At 66.3% G+C, this 24,642-nt stretch overlaps 3 protein-coding genes across 6 annotated transcripts; all 3 read left to right on the top strand.

Annotated features, from left to right (window-relative positions):
* Positions 1 to 179: 179 nt before the first annotated feature.
* On the top strand, positions 180 to 10,563 carry HCN3 (hyperpolarization activated cyclic nucleotide gated potassium channel 3). Of its 2 annotated transcripts, XM_074929102.1 has the most exons (9): positions 180 to 774; positions 3,476 to 3,905; positions 4,040 to 4,201; positions 4,693 to 4,911; positions 5,359 to 5,505; positions 5,611 to 5,851; positions 6,469 to 6,633; positions 7,153 to 7,478; positions 7,881 to 10,563. In XM_074929102.1, exons 1-9 carry the CDS (start codon positions 464 to 466, stop codon positions 8,295 to 8,297), a joined length of 2,418 nt encoding a protein of 805 aa, XP_074785203.1. In that variant the 5' UTR covers positions 180 to 463; the 3' UTR covers positions 8,298 to 10,563. The 2 variants fall into 2 exon arrangements, with proteins under 2 accessions (XP_074785203.1, XP_074785202.1); XM_074929101.1 differs by having other exon boundaries at positions 7,153 to 10,563.
* Positions 10,564 to 12,325: 1,762 nt separating this feature from the next.
* FDPS (farnesyl diphosphate synthase) lies at positions 12,326 to 14,961 on the top strand. The gene is made up of 9 exons (XM_074929074.1): positions 12,326 to 12,691; positions 12,774 to 12,914; positions 12,995 to 13,075; positions 13,184 to 13,306; positions 13,549 to 13,637; positions 13,886 to 13,958; positions 14,099 to 14,176; positions 14,252 to 14,386; positions 14,572 to 14,961. The coding sequence occupies exons 1-9, from the start codon at positions 12,341 to 12,343 to the stop codon at positions 14,770 to 14,772; spliced, it is 1,272 nt and encodes a 423-aa protein (XP_074785175.1). The 5' UTR covers positions 12,326 to 12,340; the 3' UTR covers positions 14,773 to 14,961.
* A 147-nt stretch (positions 14,962 to 15,108) lies between these two features.
* On the top strand, positions 15,109 to 22,811 carry RUSC1 (RUN and SH3 domain containing 1). Of its 3 annotated transcripts, XM_074929151.1 has the most exons (11): positions 15,109 to 15,182; positions 16,039 to 17,702; positions 18,374 to 18,466; positions 18,982 to 19,058; positions 19,222 to 19,396; positions 19,492 to 19,597; positions 19,697 to 19,743; positions 19,962 to 20,979; positions 21,261 to 21,386; positions 22,116 to 22,330; positions 22,503 to 22,811. In XM_074929151.1, exons 2-10 carry the CDS (start codon positions 16,112 to 16,114, stop codon positions 22,282 to 22,284), a joined length of 3,402 nt encoding a protein of 1,133 aa, XP_074785252.1. In that variant the 5' UTR covers positions 15,109 to 15,182; positions 16,039 to 16,111; the 3' UTR covers positions 22,285 to 22,330; positions 22,503 to 22,811. The 3 variants fall into 3 exon arrangements, with proteins under 3 accessions (XP_074785252.1, XP_074785251.1, XP_074785253.1); XM_074929150.1 differs by having other exon boundaries at positions 22,116 to 22,811; XM_074929152.1 differs by lacking the exon at positions 18,374 to 18,466 and having other exon boundaries at positions 22,116 to 22,811.
* The last annotated feature ends 1,831 nt before the right edge of the window (positions 22,812 to 24,642 follow it).

Here is a 24,642-nt window from a genome sequence, read left to right as displayed (position 1 = left end):
ACGCACGCACGCACGCGGTGCGTCACACGGCGCGGCCTGAGCCCCGCCCCGCTCGCGGCGGCGGCCGGGCGGGGCCGGGGGCGGGGCCGAGGGGCGGGGCGAGGCGCCGGCCGTCGCCCCCGGAGCCCCGCCCGCCCCGCCCGCCGCGGGGTCCCGCGCCGCCGCCGCCGCCGCCGCTGCCGCCGCCACCCGGGCCTCGCTGCTCGGCGCGCCGCCTCTCCGGTGCCGCCGGCGCCTCCCCACTGGCGGCGGGGCCCGGCCGCTCCGCCCGCGCCGGGGTGTACGCAACAGGCGGGCGCCGGCGGAGGTGCGGACGCCGGCGAGCGAGCGCGACCGGTGACCGAGCGGCCGGGGGCGGCGACCGAGCGCCCGCCCGCCCGGGGCCGGGCATGTGCAGCGGGGCGGCGGGCAGAGCGCCCGGGCAAGGGCGTTTGAAGGAAACGTGAGGCGCGGCGGCGGCGGCATGGACGCGGCCGCGGGCCGGAGCCCCGAGCCGCGGGAGAAGCCGCCGGTGCTGGACGGGGAGGCGGCGGGGGCGCCCGCGGGGGCGTCGAGTGCGGCCCCGGCCTCGCCGGCGGCGGCGGAGCAGATCGTGGCGGAGGGCGAGGCGGCGGCGGCGGGCACGTTCGTGCAGCGGCAGCTCGGGGCCATGCTGCAGCCCGCCGTGAACAAGTTCTCGCTGCGCATGTTCGGCAGCCACCGTGCCGTGGAGATCGAACGGCAGCGGGTGAAGTCGGCCGGCGCCTGGATCATCCACCCCTACAGCGACTTCAGGTGGGACCCGGGCCCCGCGCCCGCCCCGGCCCCGGTGCCGCCGCCCCGGCCCCGGGCCCCGGCCCCGCCGCGGCGCCGCTGTCCGTGGTGCTGAGCGCGGCTCCGCCGCCCGGCCCGGCCCGGCCCCGCCGCGCCGCCACCGACGGTCGGGACAACAAGTGACGGGCGCCGGGGCTCCGCAGCGGGCCAGGGGGACGCGGCTTCCCGGCGCAGCCGGACGAGCCGCCTCGGGGCCGGGCCTCCCCGGTGCCCCAGCCCCCTCCCCACCCTCGGGTTACCCCGCGCCCGGACCCCCGGCGAGCACAGACAACTTTCTTCTGCCTCAGCCCCTCCCCGGGCCCCCGCAACCCCGGGCCCTCGGGGCTCCCGCTGGGCCGGGGGCAGCCCAGCCGAGCCCGGGACCTCCGCTGACCCGGCCGCGGCGTGCGAAGGCGGAGGCAGGGGCTGCCCGGCTGCCCCCGCGCACAGCTCTCCCCCCGCCCCCCGCCCTCCGCTTCTCGATGCCGGTTCTCATTTCGGTGCCCGGTGAGGGGCCGCGCCGTCCCCACGGGGACACGGGGCCCCACGAGCTGCCCGCAGACGCTGCCCAGCACAGGCTCCGTCTCCACAGCCCAGGTTGGTGCTGGAGGAGGGCAGGGCACCCAGCGAGGAGCTGGGCCCGGCTCACGGTGTCACCGGGATCACAGGGAGAGCTCGGGGACGGATGATGTGGGAGGAACTGGGTGTCACGGGGATGTTGAGTCATATAGGGTGGGCTTTCTCTACGGGGGATGAGGCTGCCAGGCAGTTATCTCCTGCAGCGAGCTGTGACACTCCTGATGTTCCAACCTGGTGAAGCACCCCGGAGTGGGACCGGCACGCGCCACGGGTCCCCAGCACCTGTAGCAGCTCCCCTCGCTGCTGGGCCCTGACACCCCCCGCCCCCTGCCAGCTCCTCTGCGCTGCTCCAGTGTGACACCGAGGGCTGTGAGCACTTAGAACCCTTTTCCCGGGGAAGCTGCCCCAAAGTTTGTGAGCCTGAGCTTGGCAGGAGCAGCTTGTGCAGCTGGTGGTGACATGAAGCGAGTTGGCAGGTAGACAGCCGGCGGGATTACACCGGTGTTTATCATATTATGGGGATACATAAAGGCCATTGAAATCAGGGCCCCGCGCGTTCCGCCTGACACAGAGTAAAGGACAGGCCCTGTCCTAAAGAGCTTAAGCCTAAATCTGAATCAAGAGCTCCCAGCAGGTTCAGGCAGTTGCGGGGGCAGGCAGTTTCCCCCGTCAGTGTGTGGCATTTCTCGGGGCACAGCCTGGGAGTGCAGGAGGCAACTGCTCAGCCAGGTCAGGCCCTTTCTGCCTTGGCTGCCATCTCCTTGCCTGCCCCAGCAAACCTTGGCCCTGGGCAAGAAGGTGTTAATCTGTGCAAGGCTCCTCAGCCCTGGGGGAGCTCCCCGGGGAGGTGGTGCCCACTTCCCTGCCAGGCTCTGGTGCTCTCTGGCTGAAGCAGCCTCACATGGTGCCACGACTTCCTCCTCCTCTTCCCCGCCACCTGCAGAAAGCCGGGTGCCCACGGCCCACTGAGGACACCGGGGACAAAACACCCGCAGGCTTCTTGTCACGTGCAAAGGCCAGTTTGGATCCACGAGGCGCTAAGAGTTGCCCTGAGGTCACCTACCCCCGACCCGGGCTGGGGCTAACAGAAGCACCCGAAGGTGGGAGCTTGACTTGCTTTTCCAGGCGCCTGTAAAGACTTTGAGCGGGGAGCCCGGGAGTCCACCAAGCTGTTGCAGGAGCCGTCACAACCCTCGTGAAAAAAGGCGTTACATGCATCTGTGTGAAGAATGAAAACATCCCACCCACATTTGCATGTGAATGGGGATGCTGAATTTCACAGCATAACTAAATGCCAATAAACTGCTGCCCCGCCTCTCTTGGCTTTTCCTCCAAAGCCTCTAAGCTTGTTCCCTCTCAGAGAAAGGAGGTGGATTAGGGGGTCCTGCAGGCCCAGGGCTGTGTAGCTCCTGCCTGGTTCTTCCAAGCAGCCCCTTCGGGGTTAGATGTGTTCCTCCCACCTTCCGGTGGTGATGGCACTTGTCTGTCCTTGCTTGGCTGCTGCCTGGCTCACCCGTGCTACAATCCCGACAGCCTCCCTGGCCCCCAAGTCCCTCGGCTGCCCCAGGAGCTTGGCACTCAGTTTGCATAACCAGCAAAGCTTATCCTCAATCCTGCTAAGCCAGTCCAGGCGGTGGCAGGGAGCCGGCGGATGACAGGGAGCACCAGGGAGCAAAATCCACGTCCTCCCTGAGTTTTCCCCGGGGGAGATGTCAAGTTTGGGGTGGGGGCATACGTGTGCATGCACTGTCACACCATAAGGAGATGGAGCAGCTACAGCCAAGCTCCTCGAGCTGCAGCCCTCCATCCCTACACACCCAGGGTGGCGTTTGCTCCCCCAGCAAACTGCCCTGCTTAGCCCTGCTCTGCTGCGAGAGCCGATGCAGAATCGCTCCTCTCCACGCCCAGATACTCGCCTGTGTCCCAGCCAAGCAGCGGGGTCTTAGTCATGTGTGTGGGCAGGCATGTGCGTGTGTCCTGAGTTCCTCTCTCTCCATGATGTGTTGGACTCTCTAACTTTCCACCTGGGTTTGCTTTCTAACCATGTCCTGCCTCTCCCCACTTCTCCCTGCCCTGTTCCATCCCCCACGCTCCCTCCCTGCAGGTTTTACTGGGACCTCATCATGCTGCTCCTGATGGTGGGGAATTTGATCATCCTGCCCGTGGGCATCACCTTCTTCAAGGATGAGAACACCCCTCCCTGGATCGTTTTCAATGTGCTTTCGGACACTTTCTTCTTGGCTGACCTGGTGCTGAACTTCCGGACAGGCATTGTGGTGGAGGACAACACCGAGATCATCCTTGACCCTCACACCATCAAAATGAAGTACTTGAAGAGCTGGTTCCTGGTCGACTTTGTCTCCTCCATCCCAGTTGACTACATCTTCCTGATAGTTGACCTGGAGACCCAGGTGGATTCTGATGTCTACAAGACAGCCCGGGCCTTGCGCATCGTCCGCTTCACCAAGATCCTCAGCCTGCTGCGCCTGCTGCGCCTCTCGCGCCTCATCCGCTACATCCACCAGTGGGAGGAGGTGAGAACCCCTTGGGGGTCCAAGGGCCAGGTCAGGGATCCCTGGCTGTGGGGTACAGCTGGCTGGAGGCTGGGGGTTCAGAGGGCCATTCTGGGAAACCTTTCTTTGTAGCTCAAGTCCTGCCCCTTCCCCAGATCTTCCATATGACGTATGACCTGGCCAGCGCTGTGGTGAGGATCTTCAACCTCATCGGCATGATGCTGCTGCTGTGTCACTGGGACGGCTGCCTCCAGTTCCTGGTGCCCATGCTGCAAGACTTCCCCGAGGACTGCTGGGTCTCCATCAACCACATGGTGGTGAGTGCCCCGGCGGGGGCGATACCGGCTGCGTCTGCTGGGGGGGAGGAGAGGATCTGGTTACCCGTCTCGTGCTCCAAGGCTGGAGCTGCCTGGATCCATGTGCTGTGGAGCAGCATCTCTGGTCACAGCCCTGCGACAGCACTGAGATGGGGAATCTCTGCATCATCTTCCCATCTCAGCTCGCCCTGGCTGCTGCTGCTGCTGGGGTTGAAGCAGCTGGGGGAATCCCTCGTGCCCTGCTGAGAGGGAGCAGGCAGGAGGGCTTCTGCCTCCTCCCCAGAGCAGGGGCTGGTGCAGGCTCAGGGTTCACACAGTCCCCGACGCCTCCTCCTCCTGCAGCAGGGCTCTGCCCTTTGGGCTTGGACACATCAGAAACCTTGTTCTTGCTGGGGCTCTGGACTCGTTGGCTCGGGGAGGGGGGACTGGAGGGTTCAGCCCAGCAGCTCCTTCCGACAGATCCCCCAGCGCCGCTGTTCCCTCGTCTGCAGAACGACTCCTGGGGGAAACAGTACTCGCACGCCCTCTTCAAGGCCATGAGCCACATGCTCTGCATCGGCTACGGCCAGCAGGCGCCCGAGGGCATGACCGACGTCTGGCTGACGATGCTGAGCATGATCGTGGGGGCCACCTGCTACGCCATGTTCATCGGTCACGCCACCGCCCTCATCCAGTCACTGGACTCGTCCCGGCGCCAGTACCAGGAGAAGGTCAGTGGGGTGGGGCAGCAGGTGCCTCAATCCTGGGGGAAGACGCCCTGGCACGAGTGGGTCCAGCTCCAGAACCAGCTCAGTGTGGGCTGCCCTGCCCTGCCGGTTCTGCCCTGATCTCTGCCCTGGGCTTGTGGGAGCAGGGGGTCAGGCTGCCCATTTGAGTAGAGAGGCCCCATTCATGATGTTGGGGTTCACTCTACTGTAGTGAGACGCCATCCTGGCCTCTGCCCTGGGACCCGCTGCGTCCTGAGTCCATGGGGGTCCTGTCCTCTGCCCCAGGGGTGGTGGCCTTTGGGACAGGGCCCTGGGGCGTTGCTGCCTGGATCCCAGCTCTGGCAGCAGCTGCCGGGGAGAGGGAAAGCGTTGGCCGGCCACTCCGCCCGCCTCCAGCACGGTGCAGCTTGTTTCAGCACAGCCCTGTGTGGCTCTGCCTTGTCGCCACAGTACAAGCAAGTGGAGCAGTACATGTCATTCCACAAACTGCCTGGGGACACGCGCCAGCGGATCCACGAGTACTACGAGCACCGCTACCAGGGGAAGATGTTTGACGAGGATAACATCTTGGGGGAGCTCAGCGAGCCGCTCAAGGAGGTACGGGCAGGCACCCCAGTGCTGGTGACTTGGGGGAGTGGCCTGTTGCTTGCTGGGGTCAGGCTCAACGACGACATCTCTGCTGACCTGCTTCTCACCCCACAGGAGATCATCAACTTCAACTGCCGCAACCTGGTGGCCAACATGCCCCTGTTTGCCAATGCGGACCCCAACTTTGTGACGGCCATGCTGACCAAGCTGCGCTTTGAGGTCTTCCAGCCTGGGGACTTCATCATCCGCGAGGGCACCGTGGGAAAAAAGATGTACTTCATCCAGCACGGGGTGGTCAGCATCCTCACCAAGGGCAACAAGGAGACAAAGCTGTCTGATGGCTCCTACTTTGGGGGTGAGGCTGGGCTAGGAGGCCTGGAGAGCAGAGGGGAGTGAGAGCTGCTGGGGGACAGGAGCTGGGGCATCCCTGATGTTTCTGCCTGCTGCACCCTCTGCCCATCCCCTCTTGCCCAGTGCCAAGGGCTTGGAATCCACCTCACACCAGGCTCTGGGGCTCAGAAGTCCACCACCCCTGTTCTTACAGGGTACCTTGTCCAGCAGATTGAATCAGAGGGACCAGCAGTCAGAGCCTTGAATTCTGGCTGGCTTGGGCGCGGGGGGCACCCACCCCCCCACCTCTGGGTAGACTGCGGTTTAGAGCAGAGCATCGGAGCCAGTTTATAGGCTACAAGCACAGGTTTGGGAGAGAAACGGGCCAGGCAATCACAGCAGCCATGCCCAGGGATGTCTCCATGGCTGGGGGCGGGAGGAAAAGGCTGTCCCTGGCTGAGGGCATGGCTGTGGCTGACTGCACTCCTGGGTCTGTCCCTCCTCCTGAGGCAAACTCTGCTGTGCCGGGCGTGGGAGTGCCGGGCAGTCCTGTCCCTGCTCCAGCTGCTGTTCTCTGGGGAGGCTGTGGGGAAGGGGACAGACGGCTGCATCGTCCTGACACCCAACCCTGTGTCCCTGCAGAAATCTGCCTGCTGACTCGGGGCAGGCGGACAGCCAGCGTGCGAGCTGACACCTACTGCCGCCTCTACTCCTTGTCGGTGGATAATTTCAACGAGGTGCTGGAGGAGTACCCCATGATGCGCAGAGCCTTCGAGACGGTGGCCATGGACCGGCTGGACCGCATAGGTGAGAAGTGGCCCCTGGGCCCAGCATGGCCACCTCTGCTCCTGCTCCCAGGGGCCACAGCACCCCAGTCCCAGGGATTATGGCATCACGGGCCTTGTGGATCACAGCGCCCCAGCCCCATGGGTGCCCAGCAATGAGGATGCGAGGGAAGGAGCCTGCCTCCAGGATCCCTCTCTCCTCCCAAGATCTGGGCAATGACAGGCTTCCCGGTGGGGGCTGTCACCCCCCCCCCCCAATATTGGCACTGTCTGGTGTTGGCCAGCTGCTTGTCCTTGTCCTCCCCCTGCCTGCAGAGGACAAGCAGGACCCCAGCCCCCAGCCTGGAACCTTTGGAGCCAGAACTCCCCTGTTTTGTCCCTGCTTCTCCCTCTGCCCCAGCCTGGACCCTCCCCAGGGTTTTGCTTCCCTTTGGCACACCGGAGAAGTTTTACTGTCCCTTCCCCACTGCCACCCTGCCCTCCACGGTGTCCCCAAGAGCCAGCGCTCCCAGGGTTGGTGACACTGCTGCCTCCCACCCAGGGAAGAAGAACTCCATCTTGCTCCGCAAGCGAGCCGAGAACAGCGCAGGGCCCATGAACAATGAGATGATCCAGCAGATCGTGAAGCACGACCAGGACATGGCCCACAACATCCAGGACCTGCAGCAGATGGCCATGGGCCGGGAGCTGAGTGGCAAACCAGTGATCTGGGAGCCGCTGGTGCACGCGCCCCTACAGACGGCCGCCGCCACCACCAACGTGGCCATTGCCTTGACCCATCAGCACAGCCTGCAGGCCCACATCTTCCTGCCGCCCTCCTCCATCTCCAGCCCGCTCTCTCCTGAGGCCACCCTGCTCACCAAGCAGGTGCGCAGGTCCCAGCCCAGCCTGGGCGGCTCCCGGCCCTCCTCCGTCAGCTCCCCGTCGGGGGTCCAGTCCCACCTCCAGACACCTGCCGCCGGTTCGCCTTCCTCCCCCATGGTGCAGTCCCAGGCGCCCCTGGAGAGCGGGGCCCAGAGACCAAGCCACGGGGCGCAGCCGCTGCCGCGCACGGGGCAGAAAGGGGAGCTGCCACCGGCGGCCAAGCAGCCCCCGCCCGGCTCCCAGCCCCAGCTCTCCAAGTCCCGCGGCACCTCGGTCTCCACCTCACTGCTGCAGCAGGCAGCCGGGGCCCCGTCCCCCAGCTCGGAGCAGGCCCTGCCAGCGGGGAGAACACTCCACTACAGCCTGTCCCGAGCCACCGGCTCCCACATCTCTCTTCTGATGCAGCCCCAGCAGCTGGTGAAGCACAGGAGCATCCAGGGCCTGCCGGTGGGGCGGCTCACCCAGGACGTCCGGCTCCTCTCCGCCTCCCAGCCCTCCCTTCCCAATAAAGTGGCCCAGCAAGCCGATGGGAGCTCCTTGCAGCAGGGCAGGAAATCTGCAGGGAACCTGGCCCGCAGATCCTCTCCCTCGGTAGCCGGACTGCTCGCCAAGCCATGTCCGGGGATCCCAGGCCAGCCAACACACTTGCAGCAAACGCCTTCGGGATCGCTGGCCCAACCCAGCCGCTCCGTGGCGGCAGCGTCCACCCCGCAGTCGCCGGTCTCCGCGTCCAGGCAGGCAGCAGGTCCCTCCCGCAAGGGCTCTGTGGCCTTCAGCCCCGAGGTGGAAACGGGGAAGCCCAAACTCCCATCCAACATGTGAGGCCCTGGCAGCACCCGTGCACAGGCAGGAGGGACCCGGGCACCGCGGCAGCAGAGGCAGAGCGCCTGGCGAAGGGCCCCAGCCCCGGCTGTGTCGGAGAGAAGACAAGGTGAGAGCCAACACCCGCGGCCACGGACTGGCTGCTCCGGGCACGGGGGCACAGCAGGGATGGGTGTGGGGCAGCCCCAGAGCTGGCCCAGCTGGACGAGGAGGGGGCTCTGCTGACTGCCCCGGGGGGGGACCCTGCCTGGGCTCCCCCCTCCATTGCTCCATCACCCTCTGTCCTGAGTCCTGCCCCTCCTGGAGGCAACAGGACGGGTCAGAGCCCTTGCCCAAGCTCTGGCCTCCCTGGGGGAGCCCAGCTCCCCACAACTGCTCCTTGGGGGCCGGGCTCCCCCGTGCTCTGCCCTCACACCCTGCGGCCTCTCCTCGGGGCCAGGTGGCTGCTCCAGTTTGTCCTCTGCCACAGACCCGCCGTGATCCCCAGAAAGCTCTGTCCAGCACCTTTGCTTTTTGGGAGAAGCAGCCCCCCGGGGCCTGCTGCCGAGGGCAGAGTGAGGGGGCTGGAAGCCACAGCAGGGTCTCCCCAGGCAGGCAGAGCGCGGGTGCCCACGGGGGCCAAGTCCCCCCTCCCTGAGGCCCTGGCAGGTCCCTCGGGGCACGGTGCCAGGACCTGGGGGTCCCCTGGGTAGGGTCCCCCTCTGTGACGAGTGGCAAGCGGTGGAGCCAGGGGCAGAAGGGTGTCCTGAGCAGCCCCCGGGTGCCTCTCCCCAGCTTGGGGGAGCATCTCTCCTCAGAGGTCCCCGCAGGGTTGGGATGTGCCGCCCGGCAGAGCTCTGCCCCCACCCCTGGGACCTGTGGCCTGGCCCCTTGCCATGCTCCAGCAAGGGGGCAGCCCGGGGCGGGGGGGGGACCCGGCTGCCTGCAGCTCCGGGGGGATGCTCAGAGCAGGCAGCCCCAGGGCAACCCCCCTGCCTGTGGCTCCCGGGAGGATGCTCAGCCCCGGCTCTGCTCCCCCCCTGCCCTGCCCTGCGGTCCTGTTTCCAGACTGCCTGGAGATGCCAGTCACCAGCGCCGCAGCAAGCGAAAGGGTGTCACAAAGAGATGCCAACCGCAGGCAGTGCCTGGGTGACGTGCGGGGCCGTGGGGCTGCCTTCCCTCGCCCTCCTGGGTCTCCGTGTGGGAGGGCAGGAGCCCGGGGTCCCTGCAGCCACCCCACATCACCCCCCCCAGAGCCAGTAGTCAGCAACGTGTGTTCGAGTCGTGGCTCTGCTGAGCAGCTGAGCTCTGCTTACAGTGTCGCTTTGGGCCAGCTGTATTAACAGTCCTGGTTAGAGTAGTGTCCTCTCCTGATCCCGCCGCGCTGCGCAAGCTGCTTCCCACTCCTGGAGTCAGGAACCATGGCTTGTCGTCATGCTCTGGGGCTTGGCGGCCGCCGAGCGGGGCCTGCTGGACCCCCGGTGCGGTGGGCGAGGGTCTTGTTCCACGTGCTACTTCTCGAAGTGAGGTCTTCAGTTCTCCCCCCTTCATGTTTTTGGGATGTCGGGACCGGTCTGGACCGCAGGGCTGCTCGGGGAGCCCAGCCTGCGGGGCACAGCAGCCCGGCAGGAATCCCATCAGCGTGTCCGTCGGAGGGGATGTCCAGCACTGCCTTTTTTTTCACAGACTTCAACTGCCCTTCCCTGCCCACCCCCCTTAATCCTGCTCCATTCCCATGGTCGGTGTCTCCCTGGCAGCCCCTCAGGAAGGGGTCTGCACCCGGGCGGCGCAGTCAGGCCTTCCCGGGCTGTGTTTACACTGCGTGACGTAGATGTTTTAGTGGTCATCCTAGGTGTCCCCCGCAGAGCACGCGGGCCGGCCCGGGCAGCACCGAGCACGGCTCCGCTTCTGCCGGCTGCGCCGCCGGTGCACCCTGCCCACACCGCAGCCCCGTGCCGGGAGCCAGAGCCACCCCGTGCTCCAGCCCCCACCGTGGCAGGTCCCCGCCATGAGCCGCCGCCGCCCGTGGCCCCGGTGCCCTGTCCCCGCGGGGAGGTCAGAGGGCGGCCGTGGGGGGCCGGGGGTGCCGGTCGTGCTCCGGCGTGTCTCTGCGACCTGCGTGGGCGCGAGTTTAGCCACCAAAGACCATGATCCTTCACTCTTGCACTCACGGCAGTCGATGTACAGAGCTTGTAGTTTTCATATCGCAGAGAATTTAAAAGCGTTTTTTTATTTTTGGTCGTTGTACATAATGGATTTAAATAATAAAGAGAGATTCTGAGCTGGTCTGGGGGACCCTCCTTTGGTGCCGCCTGCCGCCACCCCCAGCGCCCTGCCCGGGGGGACAGGACGCAGCGGGGGGGATGCCACAGCACCCTTCTTACTTAAAACCTGGATCTGATCCCGCCCCCCCCGGAGCTGGGAGCAGCCGGGACAATCTCGGTGCCCGGTGAAGGGCATCTCCCTGGCCCCGCAGAGCCGGGCAGCGCGGTGGGAGCCCAAAGGCAACAGGTCCCCTCCCACCCACCACTGTCGCTTTAGGCCCTGGGGAGATTAATGTTTAATCTTTGGTTATTTTCCCGTCCCATCTCCCTTCCGTTTATTAACCGGGGGGGAGGGGGAGGTTTGATACCGCCTGATTGCAGAGCAGACTCTAGGCATTAACTAGATTAAATGAAGGTCAGGCAGCGTGAGACAGGCTGGGGTGCCCGAGCCATGGCAGCCAGGGCGTTTGCAGCTTGCAGCCCCGCGCAGGGCTGCCAGCGCTCCCAGCACAGGTGTCAGGGCACAGCTTTGCTCTGAGTGCAGCCCCCCCCGGCAGCTCCTGCCTCCGCGCCTGCCGCAGCACCAGCGGCACGGCACGGGCGGGACGCGGGCACGGGCAGGACACGGGCATGGGTGGGACGTGGGCAGGACACGGGCAGCTGCCCTGCCAGCTCTCCCCACAGCAGCCCCACTGCGGGGCCACATCAGCGGGGCAGCCCCTGCCTGCAGGACGCCGGTGGCAGCCCCACCATCAGCAAGAATTAGGCTCTGTGACACGACGAGATCTGAGCTGATTAACGGTTTCTTTCTAATTTGATTATTTCAGATTACACTGAAGCCAGCCTGATTAAGAGTGCGTGTAGGCTGACAGGCCCCTGCCCAGCACCCTGCCCAGGCCTGGCTCTGCCTGGCCCCCGAGCTGCCCCGCCGAGCGCGCCGAGGCTGCCCGGAGCCAAAACAGCATTTTCTTGGAACTACAATCCCAGCCCGTGTGGCTCAGGCCCAGCCACGATTTACCCCCCTCTGCAGGGCCGGGCTGCTCGGGCAGCTCCAGCCGAGCGGGAGCTGGGCAGGAGGGGAAGGGGCCGTGTCCCCGGGCCAGGCCGAGCCCCGCTGCCCGCCCCGGGGCGAGGGCAGAGCCCTGTGCCCTGCCAGCGGCCGGGCCCCGGCTCCCCAAGGGCACCCGGCCGTGAGCGGGGGGGGCTCCGCCCCGAGCCCCCGCGTCCTGGCGGCGGCAACGGCGGGGGGGATTAGCAGGCAACAAGGCAGAGATTGATTAAACCCGGGTTAGCTGGGATGAGAGGATTACGGCGGATAAGTGGGAGATTGCCAATCAGCGCCGCAGGCGCCGGGCCGGGAGCTGCGGGGCCGGCACCGTGTCCCCGCGGAGCTGCGCCCCCGCGCTGGGCCGGGCCCCGCCGGGCGGCAGCCACGGGCACGGCGGGAAGCCCCGGCCGGCCCCGGCACCCGCGGCTGCTCCGCACGCAGAGGGGTGCGCAGCGCCCCCGCTACACTGCGCCCCCAGCGGCGCCCAGGCACGGCGCGGCGCCCACCTCTGCGCCCCCATCTGCCCGCGACCCCGCTGCTCCCCGCTGCCCCCCGCTGCCCCCGCTGCTCCCCGCTGCCCCCCGCTGCCCCCGCTGCTCCCCGCTGCTCCCCGCTGCTCCCCGCTGCCCCCGCTGCCCCCCCGCGCTCGGGCCGGGCGCTCGCTCCATTCTCTCTCTCCACCAATCGGCCGGTTCGGTCCCGCCCTCCCCGCGCTCCTACTGGCTCAGCCACCTTGGGCTCATCCTCACACGATGGAGCGAACCAATCAGCGCGGGCACCAGCCGTGGCCCCGCGTCTGGCCCCGCCCCCGCGCGGGGCACGCCGGGAGCTGTAGGCGGGCGGCGGCGCGACACCGGCTGCTCCCGCCGCTCCGGACTGCGCGTCCCGGAGAGCCCCGCGCGCCGGCCGGGCCGCCCCAGGAGGCCGCAGGGCACCGGCAGCGGGTCGCGGCCGCGCTCTCGGGCACCATGAGCGGCAGCGGGGCGCGGGCGGCGGCCGAGCGGGAGGAGTTCCTGGGCTTCTTCCCGCAGATCGTCCGCGACCTGACGGAGGGCGGCCTGGGGCACCCGGAGGTGGGCGACGCCGTGGCGCGGCTGAAGGAGGTGAGGAAGGGCCGGGGCCGGGGGGTTGCGGCGGGACCGGGGCTGCCCGCTGCCGGGGCTGCCCGCTGCCGTCTGCCCGCAGGTGCTGGAGTACAACGTGCCGGGCGGGAAGTGCAACCGCGGGCTGACGGTGCTGGCCGCCTTCCGAGAGCTGGCGACCCCCGCGCAGCAGGACCCGGAGAGCCTCCGGTGCGCCCTGGCCGTCGGCTGGTGCATCGAGCTGGTGAGAGCCGGGGCGGGGGGCGGCTGGAGGGCCCTTTGGGGACCCCCCCCCCCCATGCCTCCTAACCCAGGCTCTCGCAGTTCCAAGCCTTTTTCCTGGTGGCCGACGACATCATGGACGCGTCCCTCACCCGCCGGGGGCAGCTCTGCTGGTACAAGAAGGTGAGAGCGTTGAGGAGGCCCCTGTCCTTTGGGCGAGTGCAGGGGGTCCTGGGGGGGTGCGGGGTGTGTCAGGGTGCTTCATGACACCTCCCTGTCCTCTTGGTGCAGGAGGGGATCGGTCTGGACGCTGTCAACGATGCCTTCCTCCTCGAGTCGTCTGTGTACAGGCTGCTGAAGAAGTACTGCGGGGAGCGCCCCTACTACCTGCACCTGCTGGAGCTTTTCCTGCAGGTGAGCCTGGGCCCTGCATCCCCCCCCCCCCCCCCCCCCGCAGATTTGCCCCGGGTCTGGGCGGTTTCTGGATGTTTTAACCTCATGTGATCCCAGACTGTTTCTCAAGTCCCAGGGCATCCTGCCAGACACGCACCCTTCCTTCAGACTCGGAGAGGAGCTGGATGGGGTTTGGGGTTTTCACTGCGCTCTTGGGACTTTCCTGAGGGACTGGGTGAATAAATCCTTTCTTTCCTCTTCAGACTGCCTACCAGACTGAGCTTGGGCAGATGCTGGACCTCATCACTGCTCCCATTTCCCAGGTGGATTTGAGTCGCTTCAGTGAGCAGAGGTAAAGAGACAGAGGGGCCGGAGATGCCAGCCCTGTTGTGGCTCTGCCCGTGGGCCCCTCCGGACCGTGTAGAGAGGCAGCAGCTTGCTGAAACGCTGCTGGCACCTCCCAGGCTTTGTGGAGCAAGTCTTGTGCTGTCGGAGCCTGGGAGCTGGTTTGGAGGGAGGTGCTGGTGGCCCTGAGCTGCAGAGCCCTGATGGGAGGGGAAGGCCTGGGCTCTGTCTCTGAGCGTGGTTCCTCCGCTGCAGGTATAAGGCGATTGTTAAGTACAAGACCGCGTTCTACTCCTTCTACCTGCCCGTGGCCGCGGCCATGTACATGGTGAGTTTTATGGGAAGAGGCTCAGGAGGGGCCTCGCCTGTGGTGTGAGGCTGTTGAAGAGGGCAGGGGGTGTGGGAGATGGGAGAGGGAAGGGGGGAAGGCAGGTGCTGGAAGGCTTTGTCCCTTTCCCCCCACCTTAGGCTGGTATTGACAATAAGGAGGAGCATGAGAATGCCAAAGCGATTTTGCTGGAGATGGGTGAATTCTTCCAGATCCAGGTAGGAGGTGGCTCCCGGCCCCTCGTGCTTCTGAGATGCTGCTTCTGGTGCTGACGTGTTTCCATCTGCCTGCAGGATGATTACCTGGACTGCTTTGGGGACCCGGCGCTGACGGGGAAGGTTGGCACTGATATCCAGGACAACAAGTGCAGCTGGCTGGTGGTGGAGTGTCTGCGTCGGGTCACGCCAGACCAGAGGCGGATCCTGGAGGTAATGCCACCGGCGCTGACAAACCCCCTGAGGAGGGGGGAGAGGCGTGTGGACCCCCCCTCCCTGGAAAGCCGCGTGCTGTGCCGCTGCCGGGCTGGGAGCAGCAGCAGCTGGTGGCGGGAGGAGCTGCTGGGGCGGCGGCTGTACGCTGGGCCTCGGCCTGGCTTATTCTGGTGTTTTCTCAGGAGAATTATGGCTGTAAGGAGCCCGAGAAGGTGGCAAAGGTGAAGGAGCTTTATGATGCTCTGGGCATGAAGGCTGCTTTCCAGGAGTACGAGGAGAGCAGCTACCAGCGCCTGCAGGAGCTGATCGAGAAGCACGCCCACCGCCTGCCCCGGGAGATCTTCCTTGGCCTCGCACAGAAGATTTACAAGCGGCAAAAATGACGGGGGCTGTGCCCGTCCCTGGACTGCTCGGCTTTGCTGAGGGGCCCCGCTGGGGTTTCCCCCCACCCCGGCGGGAGCTGCCTGGAGCTGGTCCCTGCGCCGCGGCTCTCGGGCCGGGGCAGACCCTGCCGGGGGGCCGGGGGGGCCGCGCTCCGCCAGCCTGTGTCAATAAACGGTTCTTGGGCTGTCTCGCTGCCTGCTCTTGGCTGGGGAAGGGGCCGGACCGGGGGGGGGGCGGTCTGGCATCCCCTCGGTGCTTCCTGGCTGCAGGGTCGGGGGGGGCGAACCGGAGCGCACCGCCCCCGGCGGCTCCCGGGAGGGGCGGGCCCGGGGCGGCTCCCGGGCGGGGCGGGGGCGGGCCCGGGGCTCCTCCCTCCCGCCAGCCGCATTCGCCGCCGCAGCGCGACGAGGTGAGCGGGGCTGGGGCCGGGCGGGGGGCTCCGGGGCGGGTGGGGGCTCCGCTGGCTGCGGGGAAGGGGCGGCTGCACCCCCGCTCCCGCCGCGGGGCCGCGGCTCCGCCAGCCCCGGGGCCGGTGGCCGCTCGGGGCCGGGTCAGCGCCGCCCGCCCGGGCTCTGGCTGCCCGGCCCCGGCCCGAGGCCGCCGCAGGGGCCCGGGGCCGGTGCTCTCCCCTCGGCGGGGCGAGGGCCGGGCGATGCGGCAGGTTGCAGCGGCTGCCGGGGCCCGGCCGCTGCCGGCTGCCAGGTCTGCGGCGGGTTTTGAGGCCGGGCCAGGGCCGGGCGTCTCCTCGCCTGTGCCCCGGGCTGCCCGTGCCCCGGGCTGGCCGTGCCCCGGGCGCAGCGTGCCGGCCGTGCCACCGTCCCTGGGCCAGGACCTCCCCGGCCGAGGTTTCAAGGGCGTTTTCTCCTTGACGGCATCTCCGAGACGATCCTGGCTTTGGAGACGGGGCAGAGGGAACCCAACCCCGCCGCTGCAGCCGCCTGGCCCGGCCTCAGCTTCCCTGGACCACGCTCAGGTCGTGCTCCGGGGATCAGCTGCCGGCTCCTTGGCCACCAGCCACCGGCTGCAGCCCCAGCCTGGCTGGGCACGCCTGAGCTCAGTGGGGAGCTGTGGGGCAGCCCCCCTTCTGCCGGGCGTGTTCCCCTCTCTGAACCCCCAGGCCCTCGCGCTGGTCCCCGGCAGCTGCCCCTTCCCCGCTCGGTGCCTGCCGCAAGGTCACTGCCATCCCTCTCGCCCCGACCGTTCCTCTCCGGGTTTGTGCTGCTCTCTTCTCCCCTGCGGATTGAAAGGGTGTTTGATGTTTGCAGGGAGCTGGATGGTCTGAAGAGAGGAGCTCTGGGGCTCTCTGAGGAGCCCTGGCAGTACCAGTGAGGCAGCATCATGCTGGCTCCAAAGAAAGGCCTGTTGTGCAACCTCAACCACATCCATCTGCAGCACATCTCCCTGGGGCTGCACCTCTCCCGGCACCCAGAGCTGCAAGAGACCTCTGGCTCCATGGGTGGGGGAGAGCAGACCAGCTGCAGCGACTGCCCAGAGAACTGTGAGCAAGTGGATGCCAATTCCAACAACCCCTCCTTGAAATGCCAGTGTTGCGAGTCCCACACTCAGCAGCTGGTGACGTTGGGTCTCCAGAACCAGGCAGCTCAAGAGGATTTCTCCTGCCTGCATGATGGGGAGAAGGTGGCTTCCCCCTGTGATCCCCCTTGTGATCTGGCTTCCTCCACCTCCTCCTCCTCCTCTGTCAGTAGCTGCTCGGATTTCAGCTTGGATGACTCCCCAGTCTCCGTGTACTGCAAGGGGTTCTCCAGAGAAGAGTCCCAGTCCCCTGAAAATCAGCCCAACATCAGTCCCGCAGAAGACACCCACGATGGCAAGCTGCTGGCTGACCAGGGTAGGACGTGTGATGGAAGAGATGCCAACCTCAACCCCCCGGTGCCCCAGAGACCAGACACCGTGGCCGGAGAGAGCCCGGACAGCCTCTGCAGTGGCCACTCGCTTGACTCCCAGAGTGATGAGCCCCCTCCCAGCATGGCAGCGCAGGAGACCACCAGCATCTGCGCTGACCTAGACCCCAACTGCAACCCCCTCCCCGACGGTGACACTGAGCCTCCAGCACCGCCCGTGCCGGGCCGGTGGGATCCTGGTCTGAGCAGAGCTCCGGAGCCACGGCCCCGGGCTGGCAGCCTCCCCCCGCCCGTTCCCCCCCGGCCCCGGCGACGGCTCCAGGTTCTCAGCGGGCACAGAGCAGAGCAGCTGCCCCTGCCCGCACGGACGGCGGAGCTGGAGCTCGGCTCGGGTGACCTCTGCAGAGATGTGGGCAAGAAGACCATCACCTCCTTCCACGAGCTTGCCCAGAAGAGGAAGAGGAACGCGGCTGGGCCCGCTCTCGCCCAGGCCAGGGCTGACCGGAGCGACTGGCTGATCGTATTCTCCCCTGACACGGAGCTGCCACCCCCCAGCGAGCTCCTCTCCGGCACCACGGGCCAGGAGCCGGCCCGGCCCCAGCTGCAGCCCGACTGGCCACCGAGACCCCCCGGCTCCCGGCAGAGAGAGGTGACAACGTTCAAGGAGCTGCGGTACCGCAGTGCCTCCAGCAAGCCCAAGGGCCAGCCGGCGGGCGAGCGGGCAGAGCCGGCGGCAGCTCAGCACCCCTCTGCAGCCCTTGAGGCGGCCGTCGGCAGCGAGGGCTCAGGCTGGGTGCCCCCCGCGCCCCTGGGGGGGCAGTTGCTGGCACCTGCTGACAGCCACCAGCTGAAGAGGAGGAGACCCCGCCCGGGGCTGCAGCCCATCGCCGAGGGGCAGCCGGGGGACGCGGAGGAGGGGGGGCTGCCCCCGCGGAGCTGCTTTCCAGGAGAGAAGGGGCTGGGCTCCGGCCGCGGTGAGGATGCCCCGGGTCGGAGGCTCGGGGGAGCTGGCGGGGACCTCTGGGTGCCAGGGACGGTGGAGAGACGAGACGAGGCCTGCAAGGAGGGTAAGAGCCGGGGTTCCCTCCGGCCCGGGTGCGGGGCTGTCACCCGCCGGGGGCCCGGGCAGGGCAGGGAGGAGCTGCCGGCGCGGCCGCCATGTCTGGGGCTGCGGGACATGGCGGGGCCGGCTGCGGAGGTGGCTGCAGGGCGAGCTGACCGGCTCCCGGCTAGCCGGGGCGAACGGCTCCTGCGCCCCTCGAGGGCTCTGGGCCGGGCGGGGCCGCCGCTGCCCCCCGCCCCGGCTGTGCCGGGTGGGACACGCGGCCCGGGAGGTGCCGGGGGGCCGCGTCCTGGCTGCCCCGGCGGCTGCCGCGGCCCTTCCCGGGTGCCTGGGGCCGGGCTGGCCCCGCCGAGGCGGCGGCGGCTCCTCACCCCGCCCCGCCGCCGCCCACGGGCTCCCTCCGGGCCCTTCCTCTTCCCCGTCCTTGCCCGCCGCGGGGCCCGGCCCCCCCGCTCCGCCCCGGCCCTTCGCCCCCGCCGCGGCCTCCGGCTCCATGGGCGAGCGCGGCCCGGGCGGGCCCGGCCCCGGCGCTGCCGGCGGTGAGCGGGGCGGAGCGGGGCGGGCTCCGGGCCTCAGCGCGGGCCGGGCCCCCGGCGGCGGCGGCAGCGCCCGGGCGGCCCCGGGCGAGGCCCCGCGGGCTGCGCCTGACGCCGCCGCCCCCCTCCCTCTCTGCAGCCAGGCCCTCGCCGCCCGCCGCGGGACCCGCCCCGGGCGCAGCCGGGGGCAGCACGGAGGGAGCCCGGCGCCCCCGGGGGGAGCAGAAGAAAGGTAACGGCGCTGAACCGGGGGGTTTCCCCTCCGGAGCCTCCGCCGGGGCCGTTCTGCCCGCGCTGAGCGCGGCGCCGGGGGGTGCAGACCGCCAGGGCCTGGGGAGGGCCGCGGGGCGCTGGCGGCAGGGGCAGGGGCAGGGGCGGGCAGGGCTGCCTGCTGCGGGGCCCGGCCCTGCCGCCTCTCGGCAGATGGTGCTGTCGAGCCGGCGGACGGGGGTGGGGCCGCCCCCGGCATCTTGCGAACCCCTCGAGGGGCTCCTGCCCGCGTCCCCGTCCTGGCCTTGTCCCCTGGGGAACGGCGGCTCCTTCATCCCCGCACCCGAGGGCCGCAGGTTCCCACGGCACAGCCTGGGATGCTCCGTGACCTCGGGCCTTCCCGGGGCCCCCCGGCTCCTCCCGGCCTCGCTGGCCGGGGCTGATCCTCGCCGGTGCGATGCTGCCGAGGGGCTGAGGTGGCGGCGGTGGGGTTGGCACCTGCCTTTGACCTTTCCGTTCCTTTCTGTTGCCCGCCAGCCCTGCTGATCGCCGTCAGCGCCGCCGTCGATAAGATCATCGCCCACTTCAGCGCCGCGCGGAACCTGGTGCAGAAGGTGAGGCTCTGGGCTGAGGCTCCGGCCGGGCTGGGGAGGGCAGGGGAGGGCAGGAGGGGCTTTGGGAGCTCCAAGGGCAGGATCCCACCATCCTGCCTTGCAGACTCGGGGTTAGGTGCTGCCTTTCCTCTCCCTCTCCCCTCCTCGTGCCCCCCTGCTGCAGGCCCAGCTGGGGGACAGCCGGCTCAGCCCTGATGTGGGTTACCTGCTGCTGCACACCCTCTGCCCTGCGCTCTACGCCCTGGTGGAGGACGGGCTGAAGCCCTTCCAGAAGGATGTTATCACAGGCCAGAGGAAAAATTCCCCCTGGAGCGTGGTGGAAGCCTCCGTGAAGACAGGTTGGTGTGAGGAACATGGAGCTGTTGGCACCTTAAGGTGCCCAGGCAGGGGGGACGTGTGCCCAGAGCCGTGACTCTGTGCTGTGTTTCCACAGGCCCCAACACCCGCTCGCTCCACTCCCTGTGCTGGCACGTGGCCGGGCTGGCCCCTCTCAGCAGCACCAGACAGAAGTTTCACGCCTTTATCCTCGGCCTTTTGAAGTGAGTATTGGCCCAGCTGGCCCAGGCTGTCCTGGCTGTGATGGCAGGTTGGAACAGAGCCCCAAGAGCTTTAACTTGGGTTCCCTTTGTCTTGTTTAGCATTAAGCAGCTGGAGCTGTGGATCTCTCAGCTGCAGAAGAGCCCAGGTAAGGACACAGTGCCCAGAAGCTCCCCTCCCACGTCCTTTCCTACTTGCCAGGGTGATAATCCCATACCCGTTCCACCCACAGTCGTTTTCCATGGTGCATCTTTAACACAGCAGAAGGTTGTGTGACCTGCTGGGACAGACCGGCTGCCCTGGGTTGTGGGGGGTGGGCAAGGGCAGGGCATTTTGCATCCGTTCAGCACTGTCCGTGTCTTGTAGGTGTCATCTCTGTGCTGTACTCACCCACGGCCTTCTTTGCCCTGAGCCAAGGCCCTTTTCCTCACCTCGCCGATGAACTGCTGCTGCTCATCCAGCCCCTCTCGGTGCTGACGTTCCACCTTGACCTGCTCTTTGAACACCACCACCTCTCCATGGACGTAAGACCTTTGTCCCGTCGGCTGGAGTCACCCCTGTCTCCTGCCCGTCACTCTGCTCAGGCTCAGGGGGCTGTGCAGCCTGCTCGGGGGGGCCAAAGCGGCGCTGGAGGGACCAGCCTGGAAGAGGAGATGCCCCCCGATGCGCTGGGGCGGGCAGCCAGTGCTGAGGGCAGCACAAGGTCCCAGGCCCAAGCTGCTGCGCGTGGGCTGGTCCCTGCTCCCCAGGTGGGGGTCGCCCTGCAGCAGACCCTCCAGCACGTGCTGCGGTGGGGCGACCAGCTCAGTCGGGCTTTCCTGGGAGCTGATGGCTCCCCGGAGACCCCCAGGTCTGAGGCAGGCCCTCGGGATGCCGGGGCTGGCCTCAGTGGCTGGTGGGGCCAGCTGAGCCAGGCCTCCAGGATTTATGCTGCTCCTAGCAAGGAAAAGGTCCCCTTCATCTGGTGGACAAAGCTGCGGACGGCTGCGGGGGAGTCCAGCCCCGGGCTGGCTGCTCGATCTCAGACATCCATGAATGAGCCTAGAGGCACGGAGCTGCAGCTTCTTCAGACCAAAGGTGTCCCCGAACTCCCCAGTCCAAAGGCCACTAGCAGCGCTGACACCTCTGGAACCTCTTCCCCTGAAGACCTCGTCCTGTCTGCTGGAGCTGGAGCACCCACCAATGATCCCATTGCTGGAGAGAAACTCCTGCCCGTTTCCCCAGAGCCTCGTGCGAATGGGGATCGGGCAGCACCTTCTGACCCAGAGGCGGGTGGTCCTCCTGGTCCTGACAAGGGCAGCTGGCTGGGCCGGCTCTTTGGAGCCACCAGCCCCTCTGCCAGGAGCTTCCCTCCCAATCCTGACACCACCTCAGCCAAGTCCAGGTAAGGCCCAGCCGGGGCAGGAAGGGTTTTTTCCCCCAGGCACACCGAGGGGCTCACGGGGTGTCCTGTACAGCCCATTATCCAGGTTCTGTGCTCCCAGGACTAGCAGTGCTGCTGCCATTGCACCGCATCCGTCCTTTAGAGCAGCAGGAGCTCAGGGTGGAGGCTCGGTGGGGCTTGATAGGGCTCTCGCCAGCTCCTGGATCACCAGAATAGTCTGAGCAGGATGGGTGGGAAGAGGCTTCCCAGACGAGCTTGTGGCTTCCTTTGCTTTGTGGCAGGAGACCTTCCAGCTGGCTGTCCCCCAGCGCGCGCGTCCTGGCCGCGGTGGTGAAGGGGCTGGCGTCCGAGAAGACGCGTGTGCCGGAACCCGAGAGGAACGTGTCGGCCTCTCCCCAGAGCCACAGGTGACGCAGGGTACCGCGGTGCTGGGCGCTGGAGACCTGGTGGTGGATTTTTCTCGGGGAGAGGAGAAGCAGGGGCTGTTTTCAGACATGGCTTGGGTATCCTACAAGCGTTCCTAGGGAGGGGCTTCCACCAATCCTTGTTGCTAACTTGGACCTTGACTGTCCCATCCCTGCCCCAGGGATTCCCCCGTCTCCTGCTGAGCTTTGGGTGAACCTGTGTGTCTGCTCAGCTGGGGTCAGTTGTTTTTTGCAGACATTTTTTGGAGGAATTTTGAACATTTTCTCTCCTGTGGGTTTTCTGGAATCACAGCAGCTCGTTTGGAGCCACCACGTGTCAGCTCTGACCAAACTGTGGCGGGTCAGAGGAGCTGCCGTGGTCTCTCTGTGCTCGTGCAGTGTCTGGCCAAGCGAGTGCGACGGGCGAGTGGCCACCCCACGCCCCGTTTGGCCACCTCCCTTCTCCCCAGCCTGCTCCTGGCCCTCACCTAAATCTCCCCACCACTTCTGCACAAGAGCTGCTCCCGCTCTGCTGCTGCCCCAGGGTCAGTTCTGCAGCAGGGTTTTGTCATGTGGCTTCTCAGTGACATCCGTCCTCAGACGGTGTCTGCCTGAGGAGGGGGGTGGCTGGCTCCGCACGTGAGCTTCAGAACCTCTCCCGAGCCCCGTGGGAGCCTCTCTGGGTGGTACCCGGGGTCCGGGGGGTGAACCCCGATGGTGTTTGTTGTGCAGGGCAGTTCGGGCGCTGTGTGACCACCTGGGCACTGCTGACGGTCACCTGAGCTTCCAAAAAGGGGACATCCTGCAGCTGCTCTCCACCGTGGATGAAGACTGGATCCGCTGCTGCCATGGAAACAGCACTGGCCTAGTTCCTGTTGGTTACACGTCCCTAATTTTGTGAGGAGGCGGGAGGAGACCTGAGGAAGCAGCTGAGCTTGCTGAAGCAGGTGCTGCCCCCCGGGAAGGACAAGGCTGGGCTCCTGCCACGGCTTCACCACCTTCGGGGGTGGCAGCTCTGCAGGGGCCCCTGCCCCGGTGCCGTTGCTGCTGCTCCCTCGCGTGACGTTACCGTCTACCGTGGGTGCACCCCGTGAGCCACCGCTGCGCCTGTCCCCGCAGCCCTGCTGGCGTTTCACCGTGGCTGCCCTTTGGGAACTGCTCTGGCTCGTGTTTCCTCAGCTGCTGCCCACGCCTGTGCCAGGGGAGGGAAGGCCCCTGGCCCCGCGCCCTACTCGCTCCTGTGTCGTCTCTGTGCCATCGTGTCCTGCCACCGCTGCCACCAACACGTGCCCTGCTCTGCCCCGGGGCCGGGGGCCCAGGCCAGCCCCAGCTGCTGCTGCACAGTCCCAGCACTCTGTAAATAGTTGTAACCACGGGAACGAGCTTATTCCAAGGGGAAAAAGTTGGAAATAAAGGTTGTGACTTGTGTCTGATTGTGTGAATGGATCATGGGGGCTGGAAACGGCCATGTGTTCCCCTGCCTGGGGGGCCTGGGCTGGGGCTGGGTAAATCTATCAGCAGCAGTGGGGCCAGCAGGGACAGGGGAGGGATCTGAGCCCTGGGCTCGGCACTGGCGAGGCCGCCCCTCGATTCCTGGGTGCAGTTTTGGGCCCCTCACCCCAAAAAGGCCATTGAATGACTCGAGCGTGGCCAGAGAAGGGCAACGGAGCTGGGGCAGGGTCTGGAGCACAGGTCTGCTGGGGAGCGGCTGGGGGAACTGGGGGGGTTCAGTCTGGAGAAGAGGAGGCTGAGGGGAGACCTCCTGGCCCTCTGCAACTCCCTGCCAGGAGGGGGCAGAGAGGGGGGGTGAGTCTCTGGAGCCAAGGCCCCAGCGCCAGGCCCCGAGGGAATGGCCTCAAGCTGCCCAGGGCAGGGTCAGGCTGGCTCTGAGGAAGGATTTCTGTGCAGAAGGGGCTGTTGGGCGTTGGAATGGGCTGCCCAGGGCAGGGGGGAGTCCCCGGGATCCCTGGGGGGGTTGAAGAGTCGGGCTGAGCCAGCGCTGAGGGATCTGGGGGAGTTGGGAACGGTCAGGGGGAGGTTCAGGGTCGGGCTGGAGGAGCTTCAGGGGCTTTTCCAGCCCAGATGAGTCTGGGAAATCTCTTGTGTGAGAAGCCAGCGTGTGCCGGGGCGTGCTGGTGCCCAGAGCAGCAACACCAGGGAGCAGCCAGAGCCCAGTAAGGCGGTGTGACCCGGCCTCCGACACCGTGTAGGAAGAGGCGGCTGCAGCCACCCAGAGCCAGGAACAGCCCTGGGAAAGGCCCATCACACCGGGCAGCTGGTGACCACCCCCGCGAGAGGGAAGCTGCACAGCACGGGTAAAGGTACACATAGCTTTGTTTAGTTAATTATTTAAATTAATCTCTTTACCGAGTCACAGGATTGCAGTAGGGGGTGGATGGCTTGTATTTTTTTTCAAGTTTTTCTCAGGGTTTGTGATTTCATACCACACTTGATATTTTGTACTGGGTTCCCCAGTAAAAAAAAAAAAAAAAAGACACGGACATAGTGCAGGGTCCCACAAAGGGCCACAAGGCACGAGCAGCTTGTTTTAGGGACAACTTTTGGGCCAGTGCTCTCTCCTGTGGGCCAAGAATATTTCATCCTTCTAACTTTGACTGTTTCAGTGGCAAAGGAGACCATGCTTCAACAGGCCATACTTGGAGGATAAAGCAGCTCTTTTTATTCTGTTCTCATTTCCATTTTCTCTCTGGAATTTTTGCTCTCAGACAAGGGATATAATATCTTAATTGGAATGTTATTTGGCTTGCCTTAAGTAGGTTTGATTGAATTCCACAGCTGCCTCTGCACTCTGAAATGGGGTCAAACCAGCAGGAGTTGAATCCAGGTACATTTTCAACTTTAAAAAAAATAAATAAACCACTACAATCCTTGGCTTGGTGACTCTACTTTAAAAGGAAGACAAGTGTATGGGTCAAGCATGGCATTTTAATGACCACAGAGATTCAGGGTAGGAAATGGAAAAAGGAAACATGAAGTTAAATTAAAGGGGATCATCAAGAAGCTGTTTCATTCCCAAGTGACTAATACAAATAGTTACCAAATTTATTCCCAGAAACCACTTTTGAACCAGAGGAAGTTTAAAACCTAGAAGATTGGCAAGGCCTGTGTCTCACCAGTGCCAACCTTGGCTGCGGGTACTGGAGGGAGCGGGAGGTTGATGAAGCCTCAGCAAGGCTGAGGACACCAAGTTCTCAATGTCTGTGCTCCTCAGGGTCCCGCCGTGAGCCCGGGGCGGGCT

This window comes from Athene noctua, chromosome 29 (genome assembly GCF_965140245.1).
Source record: "Athene noctua chromosome 29, bAthNoc1.hap1.1, whole genome shotgun sequence".
Classification (NCBI taxonomy): domain Eukaryota; kingdom Metazoa; phylum Chordata; class Aves; order Strigiformes; family Strigidae; genus Athene; species Athene noctua.
The sequence above is the reverse complement of the archived record's forward strand: the minus strand, read 5'-3'. Positions and strand labels throughout refer to the sequence as shown.